We start from the raw sequence: 20,901 nt of genomic DNA on the forward strand, positions 1-20,901 counted from the left end.
CAGTATACGGGTTCGGCTTTTTAAAGGAAACTTGGAAAAGGAGGAGCATATTTTTATGATTTAAAAACAACAACATTTTTTATGACATTAAAGTGATTGCAAAGTGAACCAGTCAAGGCACCTCCATCCTCCCCAGGTCACTTAACTACTTCCTCCCACAACTGGCAGCTAGTAATTAAATGTTGAGCAACCCTGTCATTCCAGTTCTAACAATTGCTTCCCTCTTTTATACGGAGCGGGTAGGAGTGTATTTCACTGGGTTACCCATCCTGAGTCAGCGGATTAATAGAGCAAAATTATCTGAGCATTATTGTAATATATACTTATAGCATGTACTTGTAATACAAGTATTTCATGCATTGCAGTTTAAGAGTGGTATTTCTGTGAAGTTTGTGATGGACTGTGTGACTTAGTATACTCAATAACACTGCAAACTATTCCTAGTATTCTGCTCTGTAACATTCTCCATGCATAGCTTCCCTGACTACATATAATGACATTGTTTGCCCTCTCACTAAATCAATATTTACGGAATGTTTTGTCATATTTGAAGAAAACATTTAGACTAGAAATGATGCAGCAAGTCAATCATCAATAAACCAACTGTTTTGCCTGGGAAATTATATAACTTCTGTTAACAGGGGGTGGGCATTACATAGTTAAATCAGTGACTATGGGCTTCTCCTTGGGGGGGACTTCTCCTTGGGGGGGACTTCTCCTTGGGAGGAAGCCCTTAGGTTTCTAAAAGGAGTGTAGGTTATGATAAGATTGGTCAGTATTGAGGTTTTATGGAAAGGTGGAAGGCCACCAAGAAGGTTTGAAGGGCAGACTTGGAAGAAAACCAATATAGGTGGTCAGCAGGGGGCTGTGCCTCAGTGAGTTCTATTGGTGCAGCCGAAAAGTGATTTTGGGTCATTCATTTTTATAAAGTTGTATTTTTACTCAATAACTGTGCTAATGTTTCATGGTGTTTTTATACACAATGGACTGTTAAATTCATAAATTATGCCTTTTCTTCCAAATTTGAATTTTATGGATTATTGGGTACCTAGGTGTCTGGTAAATGTTAGTGTACGTAGCCCGGTACAAGTGGTATGGGTGTCCAAACCATACGGGTATCCAGCATTGACAATGCCAGCGATGTACAGTGTTATGGAATATGTTGATAAACACATCCTCCCCTTCTCCCCAGTTAACTGTGGTTGACTAAAATAAGGTAACACTTGGCATTATACTGTTTGTGCTGTCCTCTATTTCTTCTAAGGGAATTGTAGTTGTCTCATATTAGGGGCACCAAATTTCAGCTCTCTACACCTCTCTACAGTTCTCAGAGAAGTTGGCTGCGGGATGCAGTTTAGACCTATTTGGAGCACTAAATCCACAACATGCATCCCTGTCATAATAAATCAGTAGTATGTTGGTAATTGTAGTTCTGTTGTGTTTGAAGAACTAAATGTGGCCTAGTACTGAACTATATCAGATTATTGATTGCAGATCTGCTACAGAAAATCATTCAGACATTTGCTATGTGTAGAGATGTTAGCTTTAGCCTCACCGATTATATTAGATGTTTGGTCTGGCATCTACACATTTAATAACATATCTTCTGCAAACTGCCAGGCACACCTCTTGGCTCATACAAGGCTTATCCTTTACTGCTTCCTTGTTGGTGATGTCGAATTTCTGTTTATAAGGAGTCTAAAGTACATTGCGAGAATGCCACTCGATTCACCTGCTTTGTCAGTTGTTCCCCATGTACAATAATGTCCTGCCCTCTTGTAAATAATCTGACTAAGCATTGTTTTCTCTGTAAAAGCCTCACAGATAATACAAATAGCTGGGGAGTCTTGATAAAGAATCTTACTTACTTACTTACTTATTTAAAAGAGAACTAAAGCCTAACTAAAGTAGCTAGAAATGTTATGCATAAAGTTTTGGGCTTCTGTGCCAGCCCAAGGCAACCACAGCACTTTAACAGTAAAGATCTGTGTCTCCAAAGATGCCCCAGTAGCTCCCCATCTTCTTTTCTGCTGATTCACTGCACATGCTCTGTGCTGTTGTCATTTACTGAGCTTAGGGACCCACTCACAATATACAGTACACATAGAATAGAAATGTCACAATATAAGACTGATTAGTAATTAATACAGATAATTATTACACAGCATCACAGAAACCAGTGCAACTAGCATCAGAATTTTATAATCAGCCCTGTAGCATCAGCTTATATTACAGGCCAACTTCATTTTCTGCTTGATAATTAGTGACGACCCCTAAGCTTAGCTTCTCAACAGCTGCTCAGAGCCCACTGAGCATGTGAGAGTCACAGACACTTTCCAAGATGGTGATTTTCATCTTCACACCTTAAGTCTACTAGAAAATCATGTAAACATTAAATAAACCCAATATGCTTATTTTGCTTCCAATAAGGATGAAGTAGATCTTAGTTTGGAACAAGTACAATATACTGTTTTATTATTACAGAGATAAAGGAAATCAGTTTTAAAACTTTGAATTTTTCGATAAAACGGAGTCTATGGGAGACGACCTTTTCCGTAAATCTGAGCTTTCTGATTGACGGGTCTCATACCTGTTTATATACTGCAATAGCTTTTAAAAATTTGGATTATTTGGATAAAATGGAGTCTAATTCTGTACAAGGTGTTGCTTTGATATTATAGAGAAAAAGGAAATCATTTTGAAAAATCTAAAGTATTTGATTAAAATTCTGGATAACGGGTTTCCAGATAACAGATCCCATACCATAATAGATTCTTAGATTGGAAATATGTGGGGCAGTAGGCAAAGGTGATCTCATTATATATATATATATATATATATATATATATATATATATATATATATATATATATATATATATATGTGTGTGTGTGTGTATTATATGTATATATATTATATGTTGAGTTGCTGCCTAACTCCTTCAGGTGGAACTATTTGAAATATCTGTGTGAACAACAGCTTTCTATGCTTTGCCAATAGATGCAGATTCTGGCTTTAGTAGGTCCTAGCTGGGGGTGCAGCCTTAGTCATACCAATTCTATCCTATAAGCCTCTTATTAAAATCATCTCTGCCTTGACAGTTTGCAGCCTTAGATGAAATTCTTCCTCTTTCCTGTGAATTAGCTATAAATACACATTTAGCACAAGTGATGTGGTGCAACCATTCCATCTGTGGGAATATTAGCTACTATAGAGTATTAGAATATTAGACTTTTAGATTTGGTTCCTTATTATACTGGCAGTATGATGTTAGTGAGAGAGGCTCTAGCGCTGTATGAGTGCTGCTGCTGCTGCAGATAAAACCAATATATCACAAGTCTGTATTGATATTTCTGTTTGATATGATTCTTTTCACATTGGGTAACTGATGGCGCCTGCTGACTGGAGCACTGGTTTCAGTCACTGTGGGAGGACAAGATCAGAATAACACTTTTATCAGACCCATCGAGGAGATGGATAAAACTGCATGAGACTAGTAAGAGAGAAGTTTTGTTGAGCAGATTAATGCAGTTAGATTAATCATTTACACCGCTGCTTTGCACTCGTGTGCTCTTGTTATATTGACAGCGGGGCTCATTTATTAACAACGGGCAAATTTGCACTTGGGCAGTTACCCATAGCAACCAATCAGTGATTAGCTTTTTTTTCAGCCAGCTGCAGGATAAACACTAAAAGCAATCATCTGATTGGTTGCTATGGGTAACTGCAAATTTGCCCAGTGTTTATAAATGAGCTCCAGTGACTTCTACTGGGTGTTATTTCCTATTTATTTCCTATGGCGAATCACCCTATGTGGCCTCCATGTAAAAGAAATCTTCCTTCCCTCAACATACAGGTTTATTATTAGTAGTATGACCATAATTTAGTAATAACTCAGTTGGTTATTCAGACATTCCTGCAACCTGATATCATCCTACATTGCTCAGATAGAGACAGATGGATATTTGTACATGGGTGTGGTGCTTTGCTTCATCCTAGTTCACAATAAGCTTGTGGGTGCTGCCCTTGTTATAATTACCGTTGTAATTGGCAGAGACTGGTTAAACTGGCTCCCACAGAATTGTTATTAATCATGGCCCAGATGTTAGAGGAAAATGACACCTACGCTACAAGCTGCTCCTTGTTCCTAGAGTATTCTGTAGCATTTACAAGTATTATATTGGCAAAAATGGTCGGGTTTTGATTGGTTGGTCTCTGAAGCTTCAGCTCTATGGTAAACACAGTCTCTTCATTGTACAATCCAGTTCCATTTATAGCCCAGTGTAGTTGTGCAGCCTTTGGGATCACAAGTCTAATTACTTTACCATATGTAAGAATATATAACATTACACAGGGGGCTCATTCATAAACTCCAAGCAGCACAGCATGATTTGCACAGTGAACATATTTGCCCTGTGTGTGTGTTTATATTTATAAAACTGGTGTGTTTAATGTGGCAGCATTATTGCAAATTTGTATTAGTGCTGTGAGAAAATACTCTTGGCGGGTGGGAAGCACATTTTTTATGGTAAGGTATATGGAGTGGGGAGTGTATTCCCTCTCATCCCTTACTCAATGAGAGTAATGCTGTACAGCTTTACATAAAAGGGATACTGTCATGGGAAAAAAAAAATACATTTCAAAATGAATCAGTTAATAGTGCTGCTCCAGCAGAATTCTGCACTGAAATCCATTTCTCAAAAGAGCAAACAGATTTTTTTATATTCAATTTTGAAATCTGACATGGGGCTAGACATTTTGTCAATTTCCCAGCTGCCCTAAGTCATGTGACTTGTGCTCTGATAAACTTCAATCACTCTTTACTGCAAGTTGGAGTGATATCACCCCCTCCCTTTTCCCCCCAGCAGCCAAACAAAAGAACAATGGGAAGGTAACCAGATAGCAGCTCCCTAACACAAGATAACAGCTGCCTGGTAGATCTAAGAACAACACTCAATAGTAAAAACCCATGTCCCACTGAGACACATTCAATTACATTGTGAAGGAAAAACAGCAGCCTGCCAGAAAGCATTTCTCTCCTAAAGTGCAGGCACAAGTCACATGACCAGGGGCAGCTGGGAAATTGACAAAATGTCTAGCCCCATGTCAGATTTCAAAATTGAATATAAAAAAAATCTGTTTGCTCTTTTGAGAAATGGATTTCAGTGCAGAAGTCTGCTGGAGTAACACTATTAACTGATTCATTTTGAAAAAAAACATGTTTTCTGATGACAGTATCCCTTTGAAACTTACAGTACCTACGGTATGTAGGGGCCAATCACTGTGAATAAAAGGGGTTGTTTGCCTTTAAATAAAGTTTTAGTATGATGTAGAGAGTGATATTCTGAGACAATTTGCAATTGGCTTTCATTTTTTATTACTTGTGTTTTTTTTAGTTATTTAGCTTTTTATTCAGCAGCTCTCCAGTTTGGAAATTTCAGCAATCTGGTTGCTAAGGTCCTAATGACACTAGCAGCCATGCCTTGAATTGAATAAGAGATTGGAATATGAATAGGAGAGGGCCTAAATAGAAAGATGAGGAATAACAATATATTTGTAGCCTTACAGAGCATTTGTTTTTTTAGATGTTTCGACAGCTGGAAAGAGTCAGAGGAAGAAGGCAAATAATTTAAAAACTATAGAAAAAAACTACAAGAAAACGGAAAAGTTGCTAGTAATTGGCCATTTGTTAAACATACTAAAATTTAGCTGGGAGGTGAACCACCCCTTTAGGGTAAGGCCACACGAGGAGATTCGGGGAGATTTTGTCACTTGGTCGACTAATCGCCTCGTCTTTTGCGTCATTGAGGCAACTTTGGGCGACTATTGATAACGCATCGCCGCGTGTGCATTAGCGCAGGCGACTTTGCATTGTAGCCTATGTGGAAAAACGCTGAGGCAGTTCGGGGGGATAGTCGCACAAAAAACAAGGCGATTAGTCGCCAGGCGACAAAACCTCCCCGAATCTCCTCGTGTGAACTAGCCCTTAAGAGACAGATGGAAGAAGGGCCCAGCTCCACAGAACCAACAGTTACTTGTGTAAATCATTGCACATTTCAGTGTAAACTTTCTATGTTTCTTTCTACAAGGCAACAACAGAGCATGGTAAATACAGTAAAAAACTACACTTGTTTGGCATTGCAGAGTGTTTATTTTGTGTGTCTAAGAGCTATAAAGATTTACGAGGAAGATTGTAACTAAAATTTAAAAAAAAAAACTCCTGTAAAGAGTAAATTGTACCTTGTAAGACTTTGTAGGTACTTGATAGGGAAGCTCATTTCTCTGCCTTCACTGTACTTCCGGTTCAGGTATAATTTGGCTCACCGGCTGCTATATGCAAATGCTTGTGCGCAGTTCTTGGTAACTAATAACAGTAATTTCAGCCACTTGTGATAGAGATCTAGGAAGCGACGATGGAGAGCAAGAAATGACATATCTGTGGTTTTACAAAAAAAAAAAAGCCTTGCCATGTCAAGATAACCTCACATAACTGTCACATAAACTTCCTGTACCATAAGCATCTGCTGGGGACTTTCTCACTGCAGTTCAAGCCGGCAGTTGAAGTCAGAGCCGGAGCATTTGGTAAGTGAATGGTGATGCCTGGGTGTTTTGTTTGCAATTCAGGTTGTTTTTGTTAAAGAACAAATATATTATAAGGGGGGGGGGTAAAGGGAAATTGTAAATTCTAAATGAACCCTAAATGGGAGGAAGGCAGGCTTGGGAAGGAGCCTTAAAGGGTCTGTTCATCTTTAAGTTAACTTTTAAAATGTTATAGAATGGCCAATTCCAAGCGACTTTTCAACTGGTCTTCATTGTTTTATAGTTTTTGAATTATTTGCCTTCTTCTTCTCACTCTTCCCAGCTTTCCAATGGGGGTCACTGACCCCATCTAAAAAAATGCTCTGTAAGGCTACAAATGCATTGGTATTGTTAATTTGTATCACTCGTTTTTCTATTCAGGCCTCCCCTATTTATATCCCAGTCTCTTATTCAAATCAGTTGGATGGTTGCTAGGGTAATTTGGACCCTAGCAACCAGATGGCTGAAATTGCAAACTGGAGAGCTGCTGAATAAAAAGCTAAATAACTTAAAAACCCCAAAAAACAAAAAAATTACAACAATTGCAAATTAATTGTCTCAGAATGTACCTCTTTACATATACTAACAGTTAACTCTAAAGTGAACAACCCCTTTAAGATTTTGTTGAGTTTTTTTACAGCAAGACAAATGCATTAAAATATATACAAATATATAAAGCAAATTATGCATGCAATGCATGTAAATCAGAGAATCCAAAATGTTTTTGCCCCCTGGCCTAAGGGGAACATAGGTAATGGATAATTATTATAAGCTATTATACCGTACATATTGTATATTCCCAAAACTAAAGCTGAGACAGTTACAACTGCACTTTCCTACACTTGAAAATATCTATATAATGTAGGGTCAGCAGCTGTTTATGCATAGTGCTGCCAGTCACTAATAAGATTGAACTGACTTTATCTTATGCCCACTGGTAAGTCTGAAACACATTGATCACCTGTCATGAGTGTATCCAGCCAGAGAGTTCACAAGTGAAAAGGTTTCACTGCTACAGCCAGTTACACTACAGATTGTGATGTTGAAAGATGTGGCGTCACTGTGCAGCACTAATACTTGTGACGTCACCTCCGCCTGCATGCTGCTACTGGGACCCCCACATCTGCTGCCAGATTTGATAGTAATGTTTCCAGCAGCAGGGGAAGTGGTGTTTTTTTTCAGAAAGTTTTTTTTTGGACCATATAGGCATCCAAGGGTCACCGTTTAAAGCTGCCAATCTAGGCACAGGCCCTTGAGTACCTACATGGTAAATACGCCTCTGGCTACAGCCTGACTTGATATTTGACACACAAAGCTCTGATTATAACCAACAACATCACTAACAACACTTTACAGGGATATAATTTAAAGGATATTCATGGCTTTTGTATAATATATAGTGAATAAAGTACCCTTTATTGTAAAATATAAGGATATGAGGAGTTCCATGACCATATAAAAGCACGAGGCGAAAGACTTCTAATATCCTCATATTTTCCAACAAAGGGTACTTTATTTATTATATAATACACAAGTTTTAGCGAGTCATGTGACAAAAATGACATCACTACTCACCGTTTATAACTGACAACATCGCTAGTCACTGTTTATAATGATATAATTTACAGGATATTATATGCAAATTATGTGATTCAAACAGGAATGTCAATTTTTAAACTCGTTGCAGGACATACCGGGCCCTTGAATGTCTCTATGTAATCCTAGTGTGTCCACTTGAACATTCCTGACTTAGAATAAATGAGAATGACATATTAAGAAATATTTGTGTCCTATAAAAGTGAGTTTATGGGGCAGGTTTACTAAAGGGCGAAGTGGCCGTCGATATCAACAATTTGCCAGAAATCTCATCGCAGGGACATCAAAAGTGTAGACGACAATTCGCTATCGAAAGAGACTGTCACTAGTTTCATGCACATTCGCCAGGCTTATTTTCGCTCAGGTGAATGGTCGTTACTCCAAATTCACTAAAGTATGAATTTTACAAAACGTTACCTCTTTCGCCAGAGTTTCCTTCGCCACCTTAGACCAGGGAAACTGAAATAACAGAGCTACATCCTCCTTAATCTTATGTAAGTGACATCATATCATGTGTGCCAGAAACTCATAAAAGTTATTAAAAAACGCTGGCGTTTTTTTCATTTTTTAAAGTGGGATTGCCTTCGAAAGTTTTGAGATATGTGTATATGCTTAGAGAGAATTAAAGGGTAAATATATGTCATTTATAATTATAGTTTAGCTTTATTTTGCTATACATATGCTGTACAGAATAACAATATTGTTTAAAATGCATAGTCTTATTTTACATTCTTGTTACTGGTTTTGGAGAGATAGAGAGACCAAAGATCTGACCTATGATTGTATATAATCCATATATTCCAATAAAAAGGTGATTGAGTCCTGCCTATAAGCTGTTCCATTTGTAGAACTGTTGCGTGGCCAGCAGGGCAGAAAGAAAGGACACTAGTTCTTCATTAGAACTTCATCTTCATAAAATCTACTAGAAAATCATGTAAACATTCAATAAACCCAATATTCTGGTTTTGCATCCAATAAGGATTAATTATATGTTAGTTTGGATCAAGTATAAGCTTGCCACCGGCCTTCCAATATATTTATCTTTTTCCCTATTAATAACTTTGGGATCTACCATCATTTTTAACGGCCAGGCCGGTAAAATACCAGCCAGGTGGCAACCCTAATCAAGTACAAGGTACTTTTTTATTATTACAGAGAAAATGAACATAATTAAAAATAAAATACTTTATTTGGATAAAATGGATTCTATGGGAGATGGCCTTTCCGTAATTCAGAGCTTTCTGGATAATGGGTTTTTAGATAATGGATCCTATACCTGTACTGTCAAAAGGGATGTAACTCCATGACCCTGTCCCCTGGCAAAAGTGTTCCTCCTTTGCCACATGCAAATACATGGGAACTTTGCTTGGCCTTAAAGGGCTTGTTGTCCTATAGGCCTCTCGCTGTGTCAGCTTCCCCTTTAGTTATGACTTTGTCAGGTTGGGTAAGTGGCACTAAGGTAACTGTAAAGTAAAAACCTCCATTATTTTAATGTCATCCGGCAGTGTGCCTTGCTGGTGCCAAGTCCTATCGCACATGAAATGCTCACATTCAAAGAGGTCTTGCACATCCGAGCGCCATTCAGCCTGGATGCAACGCTCACGTCACTGGCAGACAGTGGTGGATGAGGATGAAACCGTGGATGTAATCATGAAAATGCCAGCATTCACATACCAAGATCTGGATAACGTATTTGCAGAAAGTGAGTACAAATTGTTAGTACTGTGCTAGTCAGGGCATGGAATGTGTTTTTGATGGAGGTGATTATTCCTAAATGCCAGTTCTAGTCAGGAAGGGCCTATTCAAGCAGTTCTGCTGACCATTGGTTTAACGCAGAGAGCATCATCACGCTGTGCACACACGCCGCATACCTTGTACTTCTCCCAGTCCCCGGGGGGGGAACCTGGACCCGCACCTGGACCCGCACCTGGACCTGGTAGATTTTTAAAATTAAAAAAAATTTTTTTTAGTAAAAAACCCATGGGCCCCTACCACCAATGGGCCCCTAAGCTATAGCCTAGGGTAGCCTAGGCGTTAATCCGCCCCTGACTGTCGAGTACCCGCAGGTTACCCACAAAAACCAGTGGTTGTGTGGGTTTGCAGGTCGAGGGTCTTCTCAATAGTGATTTTTACTCCTTTTTTCTGATCACGTCTACTTCCGATGATGTCACTTCCGGTTTACAATGACAGCAATTCTTGATTCTTGATGGTCAGTGGGTCGCGGGTCCGGGTTGCGAATAAGGTACTTGCGGGTTGGGTCGGGTAGCGGGTCCGAGCGGGTAAGAATGCGGGTTGCGGGTCTGGGTTGCGGATTGCAGGTTGCGGGTACAGGTCAGGTACGGGTTCCAAAAAATGGACCAATGCAGGACTCTAACTAGGGCATCTTTGGAGACACAGATCTTTACTGCTAAAGGGCTGTCATTGCTTTGGGCTGGTACAGAATCTCAGCATATACCGTATATACTCGAGTATAAACCGAGATTTTCAGCATCCAAAATGTGCTGAAAAAGTCTACCTCGGTTTATACTCGGGTCAGCGGGCAGTAGCTGAGATTGCAGTCACTTTTAATCATTCCTATACCAACAGTTCACTTGGGGAGATATCACACAGCGCCCTCTGTTGGTTATATGAAAGAATAACAGTGACTGCAATATCACACAGCACCCTCTGCACATGGTAGTGGGACAGTGGGACAATGCACACAGTAATCTGTTTGGCAATTCTCTGTCACCATCAACTTTGCAAAGAAGTCCGGTTGATCGCTGGGGGGGTCGCTTTGGCAGAATGTGCGCTGCTGGGAGACAGGGCTGTAGTTGTGTCTAGGTTTATACTAGATCAAACTTGTCTTGTGAAGAAAAGTGTTTTTATTGGCTCACGGCAGACATAAAGTTTGGCAATGTTTCGGGCCACGCAGGGCCCTTTATCAAGGCTTGATAAAGGGCCCTGCGTGGCCCGAAACGTTGCCAAACTTTATGTCTGCCGTGAGCCAATAAAAACACTTTTCTTCACAAGACAAGTTTGATCGGTGTGCTACAGTTTTCTTTGGATGTTCGAAATATTTGGACCTTGAGCAGGAGGTCCTGTGGACTGTCTAGCACCCGGCACCCGAGAGGGTAATTACGTTCAGGTGAGCACTCTAAATCTGTGTAGGTTTATACTAGAGTCAATAAGTTTTCCCAGTTTTCGTAGGTAAAATTAGGTACCTCGGCTTATACTTGGGTCGGCTTATACTCGAGTATATACGGTAATACACAGTCTTTCCAGCCTACTTTTATGTTAAACATTAGTTCTCCTTTAAATATGTTGCTCTTAAACTTTTATATCGCTGGTGTTATTATTGGCCCAGTTTAGTTGGATGAAAATTGCTGCCCTGGTTTCAGTCCAATTTTGATGCTATTTAATAGAAACATTTTACACTAGAGGCTTAATTGGTAATACTAGTGCAAAGCACAAAATTATATGGCACATTATATTTACACTTTGCCTTAAATATGACAGTTGCGCTTCCTTTGCTTTGCAAAATAAGGTGAAAAGCACCTACATTCACTGATTTGCACCTAATGAATTGAACACTAATGCAGTTACTGGCGCCATGATTATTGTACCCACACTGTTCCCAGCAAAATGTGAATGCAATTTACATACCATTTGTGCAAGCTGAAGAGCACGCTACGTAATGGGAGCCAACATTTACTTTAAAATCCTGGGAAATCACATTGCATTGTGGGTAAAAACATACTGGTTTGCGTTCACTTTTGCACTTTGCACTTGCTATAGTAAATGAGCCCTTATGGATTTGTGAGTGTAATTCAAGCACTGTGGGGTTATTTATTAAAATCTGAATGTCAAAATCTCAAGAAATTTGAGTTTTTTTCACTAGAAATCTCAAACTTGTTATTGTGAGATTTATTATACCCCAAATCTGCAAAAAAGCCAGAGAGGCACCTATCTCAATTTTAGTTAGGTCTGCGCTGGGTTTAGCCCAAAAAATCTGACTGGGGTTTTCAGGCAAAAACTTAAAATATCCAAGCAATTCAGGAAAAAAGCCTGATTCAGGTTGCCACTCGTTTTTATCGAGTTTTTAATAAATAAGTTAATAAATAAGCTAAACTTGGGCATGGGAGTTTGGTCATGTTTTTTTTATATAATATGAGATAAATTCGGATCCCTCTAAGCTGCATTGTTCAGTTTTTACAATACAGGCAACTCCCATCATTCCTAGTTTCTAAACTTCTGACATTTTAAAACTGCAGCTTCAACCAGAGTTTTCTGATGCTGACACAGTGTTGTAGTTATGCAACAAATGGGAGGGGCACTGTTTAAGAAAGTATTTTAAGGACACACTAAATGAACGCATGGCGCATCTTTAGCACTAGGGGTGCACTGAGCCTACTGACTAATGTCACATTCTGTCATTTTAATATTGATCACTCTGTTTTCAGAAGGAAGTTCCATTAACATGATCCAACATTGGCTTCAAGACTGCAGGTAGTTATGGGAGGTGACACGCAATAATAATAAAAAAAAAGCAATATTGGACAATGTATGCCAGTATGGCAAATGAATGCTCTGTGCCTATGTGTTAGCTGCTATTTCATGCAGGTGGATCATATCAGGAACTGGGCCATTTATTATTCTCATCTACAAAGCAGTTACAATGTCTTTCTTTATTGAATGATCAAACAATACAGGTTAGGTTAATGATCGGCCAAACCCCAAAGGAAATCATGAACTGTCTCTTAAAATAGAATGAATACAAAACAAAGTACTAAATTTAGTTTCCGACTGTTTCTCAGCTAAACCTCACATCCTGTGTTTACCAGTGAGCTGACAAAAGCCAAGTCCTGTACAGCTGCACCGTCCCGCCGGCGGAGCACTGAGGAAAAGTATCAAAAGGTGGAAGGATAAATGCAATAAATGCACATTTGGGTGCATTTATTGAGAGAGCCCACTGCATATAGAAGGGGTTTACTATATCCCACGGTTAGTTCATAGCAGAGGATGTGCAGAGGAAGTGTAAAATGTGCCCTGCTTCTTAGGAAAGTGCAAACTAGCAATATCAGGCACACCCAGTGCCACCCTGTGACCCAGCAGTATAACAGTGAAACTGTTCGCTTGCTTAAAGCTGAGAAGCAAAATGACCATAGGAATTGCCAATATAATATATGAAACAGAGGGCATTTTTCTCTGGGCCCCCAAGTATTAGAAGCACCCCTTTTGTAATAATTGCTTCATTTATTAAAATGCCATCTTAGCACAAAATAGTAGTTGGTGTAAAATTTTTTGGGATGCTTCTATGAGCAGCTTTGCAATTTACATCTATTTTCTATCTTTAGTGAATTATTAGACTGTATTGGACTGCTAAGAGCAGGCTTTTGGCTCAACTAAAAGTCAGAAACTCAAGAGTTAATTTAATTGTACAGGGACAGTTAGGGCAAGGTAACGTGTCATTTTTACAATGCGTTTTTAAAAACGTGCAGCCGAGCATAAATACGCACAAAATGAAGCCCTATTGAAATGAATGGAATTAATATAGCAATACCCACTGGGTGATTGTGAGCCAACATCCGTCACGCAACACCAGTATTTGCGTTTTTCTGCAGAAACGCCAATGCTAACGTCCCACCCAAATGCATCTAAAATACACCAAGTCAAAATGTTTTGTTGCTGCTTCTAAAGCTAGCACATCTCATGCACAAACAATCTTTCCTTTAGTTTAGGAAAGTGGATATTACAGATGGACCCTTGTAACTGAAATAAATTTCTGTTTATTTTGCTCAGTATTTTCTTACTTGCAGTAAACTGGTTGCCAATCGGTCGCTCTTGGCAACTGCACTTGTGCAAATTAGCACCTATGTAAGTGGCCCATTGCATCTAGCAGGAAGTGTGTTTATTCTTTTGCCCCTAGACAATCATATATAGATAATTATATATATTTCACCGTAATGAAACATTGCATATTTCCAAACCCTGTAGATCTTCTGTGGAAGGAGCACCTGAAGATACGCCTCAATCTCTCAAAGGTAATAAACAATTGTACAGGTATGGGACCTGTAATCCAGAATACTCGGGACCTGGAGTTTTCCGGATATGAAGTCTTTCTGAAAATACCTGAAGTCTAGTAGAAAATAATTTATACATTAAATATACCTAATAGGCTGATTTTGCTTCCAATAAGGATTAAGTATTATTATAAGTACATGGAAATAGTTTTTTATAAATTTGGATTATTTGCATAAAATGTCTATGGGAGACAGACTTTCTGTAATTCAGAGCTTTCTGGATAACAGGTTTCATGATAACAGATCCCATACATGCTGGAGCAGCACTAATAACTGATGTGTTTTGAAGAAAACATGTTTTCTCATGACATTATCCCTTTAAGGCCTCCAAAGACATTTTAAAGCTGCTAATGCAAATGTGAAACTTCCATACATGCAGCAAACAGTGCCATCATGTGGCCAAACATAGAAACAAAGATGATTTTTTTTTAATGAAAATGTAAAGCCCTCAAAAGAAATGAATGTGAAATTGCTCAGAGGCTACCGGCCCCCATATTCTGTCCATCCGTTTGGCCCATGGGCTGATGATGCAGGGCACATACTCCCATCTATGGTCACATTTAGACTTGTGCATTCAAAGCCAGATATTTTACTGTGTACTGTAAATCATGCTTCCAAGCTCAGAAGTAACTTTCATCCCATATGGGGTGTACAGCCACAATAGGACTGGGCAATGTTCAAATATTTAGCCGTTTAGTGGCACTAATTGACATTTTCCCCTGCAGGCACATGGAGTAAAGAAAACAGCACTGATGATGATTTCAACCTGGGAGCTGAAGGTAAATTCAACGCTAGATGATAAAGAATTAGATAATGTCCTCAACCTGTTATAGACATTTGTTTTGCCATGGACAGCAATAATTCATTTTACGTTTCTAGCTAAAATGACAATAACTGGGGGCATATTCAGAGGCACGGATCTTCCCTGCCAAATGGCTGCAGTAAAAAAAAAGATTGGATTTCTAGTCTTCTTCTTTGTTTAGGCTTTAGTTCTCCTTTAAGTTCCAAATTTATTGCAATACATTTATATTATTTTAAAAGGCCAACCATTTCTGCTACACCAGTGGCAGCTTCCTTCGTGTCCCTTCGTGACACCAATAAAATCCTTTAGAGAGTTTATTTTTGCTCAAATGGAGCATTTGCTTAGTATGTTATATTGAATATATAATAGCTCAGTCCTAACAAGACAATGCCATTGATTTATGAATATATATATATATATATATATGATATGCATTAGGATTACTGCAACTTACACGTGTCATTGTGTCAGTATCTGATTTAATACAATTGGTTTCCTCTCTAGCAATCCTGATATCTGATCAGTGGAAGAGCATTGCTAGGTAAGAATGTTTGCAAACAAGTCTTGTAATCTTGTAATCATGCACTTTGCACGTTAACTTGTAATTGTGTGCTTTAGATGCTATTAGGCGTGACTGATTATATGCTTTGATAATATTCAGGCTGTGAGACAGTTTGCAACTACAAAGATGAGAAAACAGGCAATGCATTAGGTGAAAGCAAAGTAAGATATCCTGTAACTGTGGCTCTTTGACTGTCAGAGTGATGGTGGGAGTTGCAGTACAACAACAGCTTACAATTATCTTCAGAATCTTGTGCTGCCTAACTTGGAGACACCCATCACCATTTCAAGACAGATGGCATTTCTTGAGGCCCCTGGTGTCACTTTAGTTAGGACTTTGCTAAAAGAATCTTGTACCATCTATTCACTTTTTAGCATTTAACACTAGCTATTTGGTGATACTTCATATACCACCCTTGAGTGCAATTTAATGTGAATGTGACCAGGTGTTATCAGGCCATTGACGTCGGGTTGCCGGGGCTAAAGACATTGGCTGATCACCATGTTGTTAACTTCAACTTTTCACCCGGGCAGCCCTTCCAAAAACCGGGCTGTCCAGGTGAAATCCGGACAGGTGGCAACCCTAACTATACCACTTTATACTTTTAAACGCTGCCATCTACTGGGCAACAATAACCTAAATCCAACTACACAAGACCCAGGAAAGGAGACATAGCTGCCTTGGTGACTCAAAGGACCACTTTAGGTGTCCAAAAATACAAAGGGGAAACTGCCTGAGAAATGTCTAACCCACAGGGTCCCTATATTTTTCTGTTGTACATTGATCAACCAGTGACATTTACTGGGCGGGAGTCCCTCTTGGATTTATTTCCCAGGGCAAAAGCTCTCTTATCCTTATTGTTATATTAAATTTAAATTCCTGGTAAATGTGTTTGCTCTAGGATTGTAAAACAGGCCTATACTTGTAATGTGAGAAGCTCATTAAATGAATTCTCTGTGCAAGCAGGATGGATGGCGAGAAAGCCCGAGCCAAGTTCTCTCACTTGGGGAACAGCATGGCATCCAGCAGTACCATCAAGACCACTTCCAGGTAGGATCTATGAAAATTGTCTAATAGCTAGCTGAACCAGAGGAAGGGGAATAACCCCATTTGAATATAAATTCAAGGCATGCACAGTATCTCATGATTTATAGTATATTCCTGCTCAAAACAGCTTTTTGGTATTAAACTAAGGTTTAAACTAATTTATTGCAATTGTGTTTTATTACAATTGTGTCTTGACCCTAAGGAGGACATTGAACATTAATGCATTCATTTGTTCTAGGCACAATAGTTTCTGTATTATCTAAGGGTATTAGAAGCAACTCTTGGGTTAATGGTATTCAGAAAAAAAGTATTAACTTCTTGATTCATTCTGTTTTATTCTATCAATCCAGTGTATCAGAAATACTGTCATTGTACCAGGAAGATGCAGAGAACATCCTCTATAACCTTGGTTTTGCCTGTGAAGATCCCTGTGCTGCATATACCATTCCCAACCGGTTTTTCAGCTGTCCATCCCAGGCTGCGGGCATTGATTTTAAACTGTTTTTGGAATCCCAGATGCAAAGAGTAGAGAGGGAAAACTTTAGTTATCTGCCGGAAAGTAAGTACCGAGAGAGAAAGAGAATACATTTAAAATTTGGTGAATATCACATTGACATATATTTACTATTTCTATGTCTCATTTAGGTGTCCAAACTAATCCCAGTGCTTAATCAGAAATACATATATGGAATGTGTCCTCATCGGGGGGTCACTAACTGTACTTAGTGTATATCCCTAAACATGCCCCTGGCCTGAATGACTTAGCTGGTAGCTATCATTGGTTCCTATAATAAAGTGCATGGGGCTGAGCCCCCCACTTAGTATAATGAACCCCTTTAAAAAAAGATACTCCTATGACCCTAAAAGTACAGTATTATGCTTCACAGTAGATGCTTTGTAGCATATGAAGATTTTGCTCAAAAACACAATGGTTATAGTTGGTATTTTTATGTGACCTATCTCTTAAGGAGAGTGTTTGATATTTTTCAAAGAGGTCAGATTTATTTTATTAACCTTTTAAAATAATAACTCAATACATGTTTTTTCATCAGGTCTCACCACTACGGCTACTTCACTCGACTCTTATAATTCTTTGTATTCCCATATGATGACGGCACCACTACTGAACATAACTCCAGCCAGAGGCATTGAGACTGTACAGATATTATTTCTATGAAAGAATGATCATGGGGAATGGATTCCTTTACTTCTGTTGATTTGCTCACTAGGTTTTACTTATATAGTGAATAAAGTAGCCCCTGTTGTAAAATATAAAGATATTACAGTATATGTTGTAGGCCAAGGTTGAAGGCCAAGTTCTTTTATACAGGTCATGTAACTCTGAAGTTACTTCTAATAGCCTCATATTTTTCAACAAGAGGTAATTTATTTATTATCATGCACAAGTTTGAAGTTTGAGATATCATACACAAGTTTGAAATTTGAGATATGTAAAAAATGTTATACTAAACAGCTGCAGCTTTCATTTTCTGCCAAACTGTTTAATCTGTGAGTGTCGGAACAGGGTTTCGGTGGCCTCTGGCATAATCACGTGGGTGAAAATGCAGGATATTGCTAATGAGATGCACCGTAGATATGATTGCTCAGTAGTAGCAGGACACACTGCATTTGTTGTTGCTCAGTAGTGGCTGGATTCATTTATATTATCAATCAGTACTGACTGGAAGCACACTTTACCTGTTATCACTCAGTAGTGGCTGGATACACTGTATATATTATCATTCAGTAGTGGCTGGATACACTGTATATATTATCATTCAGTAGTGGCTGGATACACTGTATATATTATCATTCAGTAGTGGCTGGATACACTGTATATATTATCATTCAGTAGGGGCTGGATACACTGTATATATTATCATTCAGTAGTGGCTGGATACACTGTATATATTATCATTCAGTAGGGGCTGGATACACTGTATATATTATCATTCAGTAGTGGCTGGATACACTGTATATATTATGGCTCAGTAGTGGCTGGATACACTGTATATATTATCATTCAGTAGTGGCTGGATACACTGTATATATTATCATTCAGTAGTGGCTTGTCCAGCAGAGGGAAGTATAAAGCAATAAAAAGGTTTAACTGCTAAACTTAAATTGCTCAAATTTCTATATTCTATTTCAAGGTGCCTTTTGGGACCTCATTTACCAAAATATATATCAGGAATATACGATAATAATTTAGCAAAAGCATTATGGTTAGTAGTGACTGGATACACTGTATATATTATCATTCAGTAGTGCCTGGATACACTGTATATATTATGGCTCAGTAGTGGCTGGGTGCACTGTATATACTTGATTAATTTTGTTCCCTGGTGTTTCCTGTTTATTATTTATTATTAAAGCATGCTTTTAAGAGAACATTTTGTATTTCCTTTTTGCTAGCTACAATATGTCAGACGGCCGCAATCCTGATTGATGTTTATTGCAGAATCAGTTTTCCAGTGAATGTGCAATTTGGGGGAACAATAAATTATATCTAAGCCAATTATAATGATTATGATAAAGAACATACAATTTTCGTCTTGCAATATCTAGCAGTAGTTACACAAACGTAACAACTATATCACCAGCATTCATTATTATTGTAAAATGCAGCACTAATCAATGTTTCATTATTAATTGCATCAACGTATTATAAAATGAATTATGATGAATAAATATGAATGATTATTTTTATAACATTTTAATTATCAATTCATTTGCTAATAAATACATATTATATCTTTCTTTTAGTTCGGGCGTTCACATAACACCACTTTCCAGGAGGCAAAAGATAATTCTGGCCCAAGCCACCTTGGAAAAAAAGCAATGCAGCTGATTTAGCACAGATGTGATATTGGACCAGGGCATATTAGTGCACCAAAGATCTGGTAGTCAAATAAATTGGGTCTGGAAAATTCTCTTGGAATTCATTTTAGTATAAGCAGTGTCGGAGTGGGGCATCCAGGCACACCGGGGCTGCCACAACAAGGGCCTGCATACAGAGTTGGACTGGGTCAGTGGGACACCGGGAAAAAACCCGGTGGGCCCAGTTCTTTTGAGTCCCGCCAGCCCAGACCCGCTCCTGCGCTTCCTCTTCTGCAGTGACGAAAAAACGTACATGCATGCGCAGGGAGAACGGTTCTGGGCTGGTGGGGCCAACCGATTTTTTTCTTGGTGTCCCACCGGCCCACAGAACAAAACATTAGGGCACATGTATTTCTGCAAGTGTGATTTGAAGCACAACATCATGTATGTGACATGTGCACCCTATCCTTTGGCACAACTGAACTGCAGCGATTGACGCAGGATGCTGTGCAAACCCTGGTGCTACCACCTGGTCCAGAGGCATAGTTGTGCTGAGCACAATTATACCAAAGTGCAAAGAGCACATTTTGACACAAGTACCTTAATGAAAATGGTCTTAGGTGCAACTCACTGTGGAGAAACGCAGGGCCTATAACTGCACTTATTATCGCTTTCTGTTGCACTTTAAAAAACTGATGCCAATTCTTGAATTATAATGATAGTCTTTGCTATAGCTTGGCTTGTCCAGCAGAGGGAAGTATAAAGCAATAAAAAGGTTTAACTTCTATTGCTCAAATTTCCATATTCTATTTCAAGGTGCCTTTTGGGACCTCATTTACCAAAATATATATCAGGAATATACAATAATAATTTAGCAAAAGCATTATGGTTAGTATAAATTAGTCTTTTTTAATCAAAACTTCTGTATAATAACAGGATTTATTGTTTTATTTTCTCCCCACTCTCCAGAACTTTCATTATTCAATATTGTTTGTTACTAGCTTTCCCTAGAACTTCGCCTTGGGTCGGGTTTGTATAGTGGCAGAAAATAATTTTAATGCACATATGCACTGCTTAATACTGATGCAGGGCAGGTGGTTTGGTTTTTAATAGAATAAAGACTTAGCCATGTGGCAGAATCTGGCATTGTCTTACTATAATACAAGGGGAAAAAGGGACACTCACTGAGAGATTACAGAACAGGAATCCAAGACAGTTTGGGCCTGTCACCATTCCATGAGTATGTTAAAGGGTCGCTCTCAATTATGATCACATCAGCATTGCTAATTCACCACAGTAAGCCTAGTTTGTTGATGACCCTATTGACAATTGGTTGTGTTGGTTGCAACTGGAAAAAGTTATGGTGAGGAACTCTCAAATTAGTCTCGGTATTTATAAACAACTGTAAAAATAAAATACATAATAAAGATTAT

At 38.6% G+C, this 20,901-nt stretch overlaps 1 protein-coding gene across 2 annotated transcripts; it reads left to right on the plus strand.

The window, feature by feature from the left end:
• Positions 1 to 6,501: 6,501 nt before the first annotated feature.
• LOC108707555 (protein TESPA1) lies at positions 6,502 to 18,445 on the plus strand. Of its 2 annotated transcripts, none has more exons than XM_041582576.1 (9): positions 6,502 to 6,582; positions 9,681 to 9,877; positions 12,618 to 12,663; positions 14,152 to 14,198; positions 14,963 to 15,016; positions 15,544 to 15,580; positions 16,568 to 16,651; positions 16,999 to 17,207; positions 17,701 to 18,445. In XM_041582576.1, the coding sequence occupies exons 2-9, from the start codon at positions 9,712 to 9,714 to the stop codon at positions 17,823 to 17,825; spliced, it is 768 nt and encodes a 255-aa protein (XP_041438510.1). In that variant the 5' UTR covers positions 6,502 to 6,582; positions 9,681 to 9,711; the 3' UTR covers positions 17,826 to 18,445. The 2 variants fall into 2 exon arrangements, with proteins under 2 accessions (XP_041438510.1, XP_041438511.1); XM_041582577.1 differs by having other exon boundaries at positions 12,621 to 12,663.
• The last annotated feature ends 2,456 nt before the right edge of the window (positions 18,446 to 20,901 follow it).

This window comes from Xenopus laevis, chromosome 2L (genome assembly GCF_017654675.1).
Source record: "Xenopus laevis strain J_2021 chromosome 2L, Xenopus_laevis_v10.1, whole genome shotgun sequence".
Lineage (NCBI taxonomy): Eukaryota > Metazoa > Chordata > Amphibia > Anura > Pipidae > Xenopus > Xenopus laevis.

Bases quoted from the DNA above. Each gene is read 5' to 3' on its own strand.
- LOC108707555 (XM_041582576.1), top strand. From the start codon at position 9,712: ATGAAATGCTCACATTCAAAGAGGTCTTGCACATCCGAGCGCCATTCA. The intron at 9,878-12,617 runs GTGAGTACAAAT...CTCTGTTTTCAG, and splicing joins GGATAACGTATTTGCAGAAA to AAGGAAGTTCCATTAACATG. The intron at 14,199-14,962 runs GTAATAAACAAT...TTTCCCCTGCAG, and splicing joins TACGCCTCAATCTCTCAAAG to GCACATGGAGTAAAGAAAAC.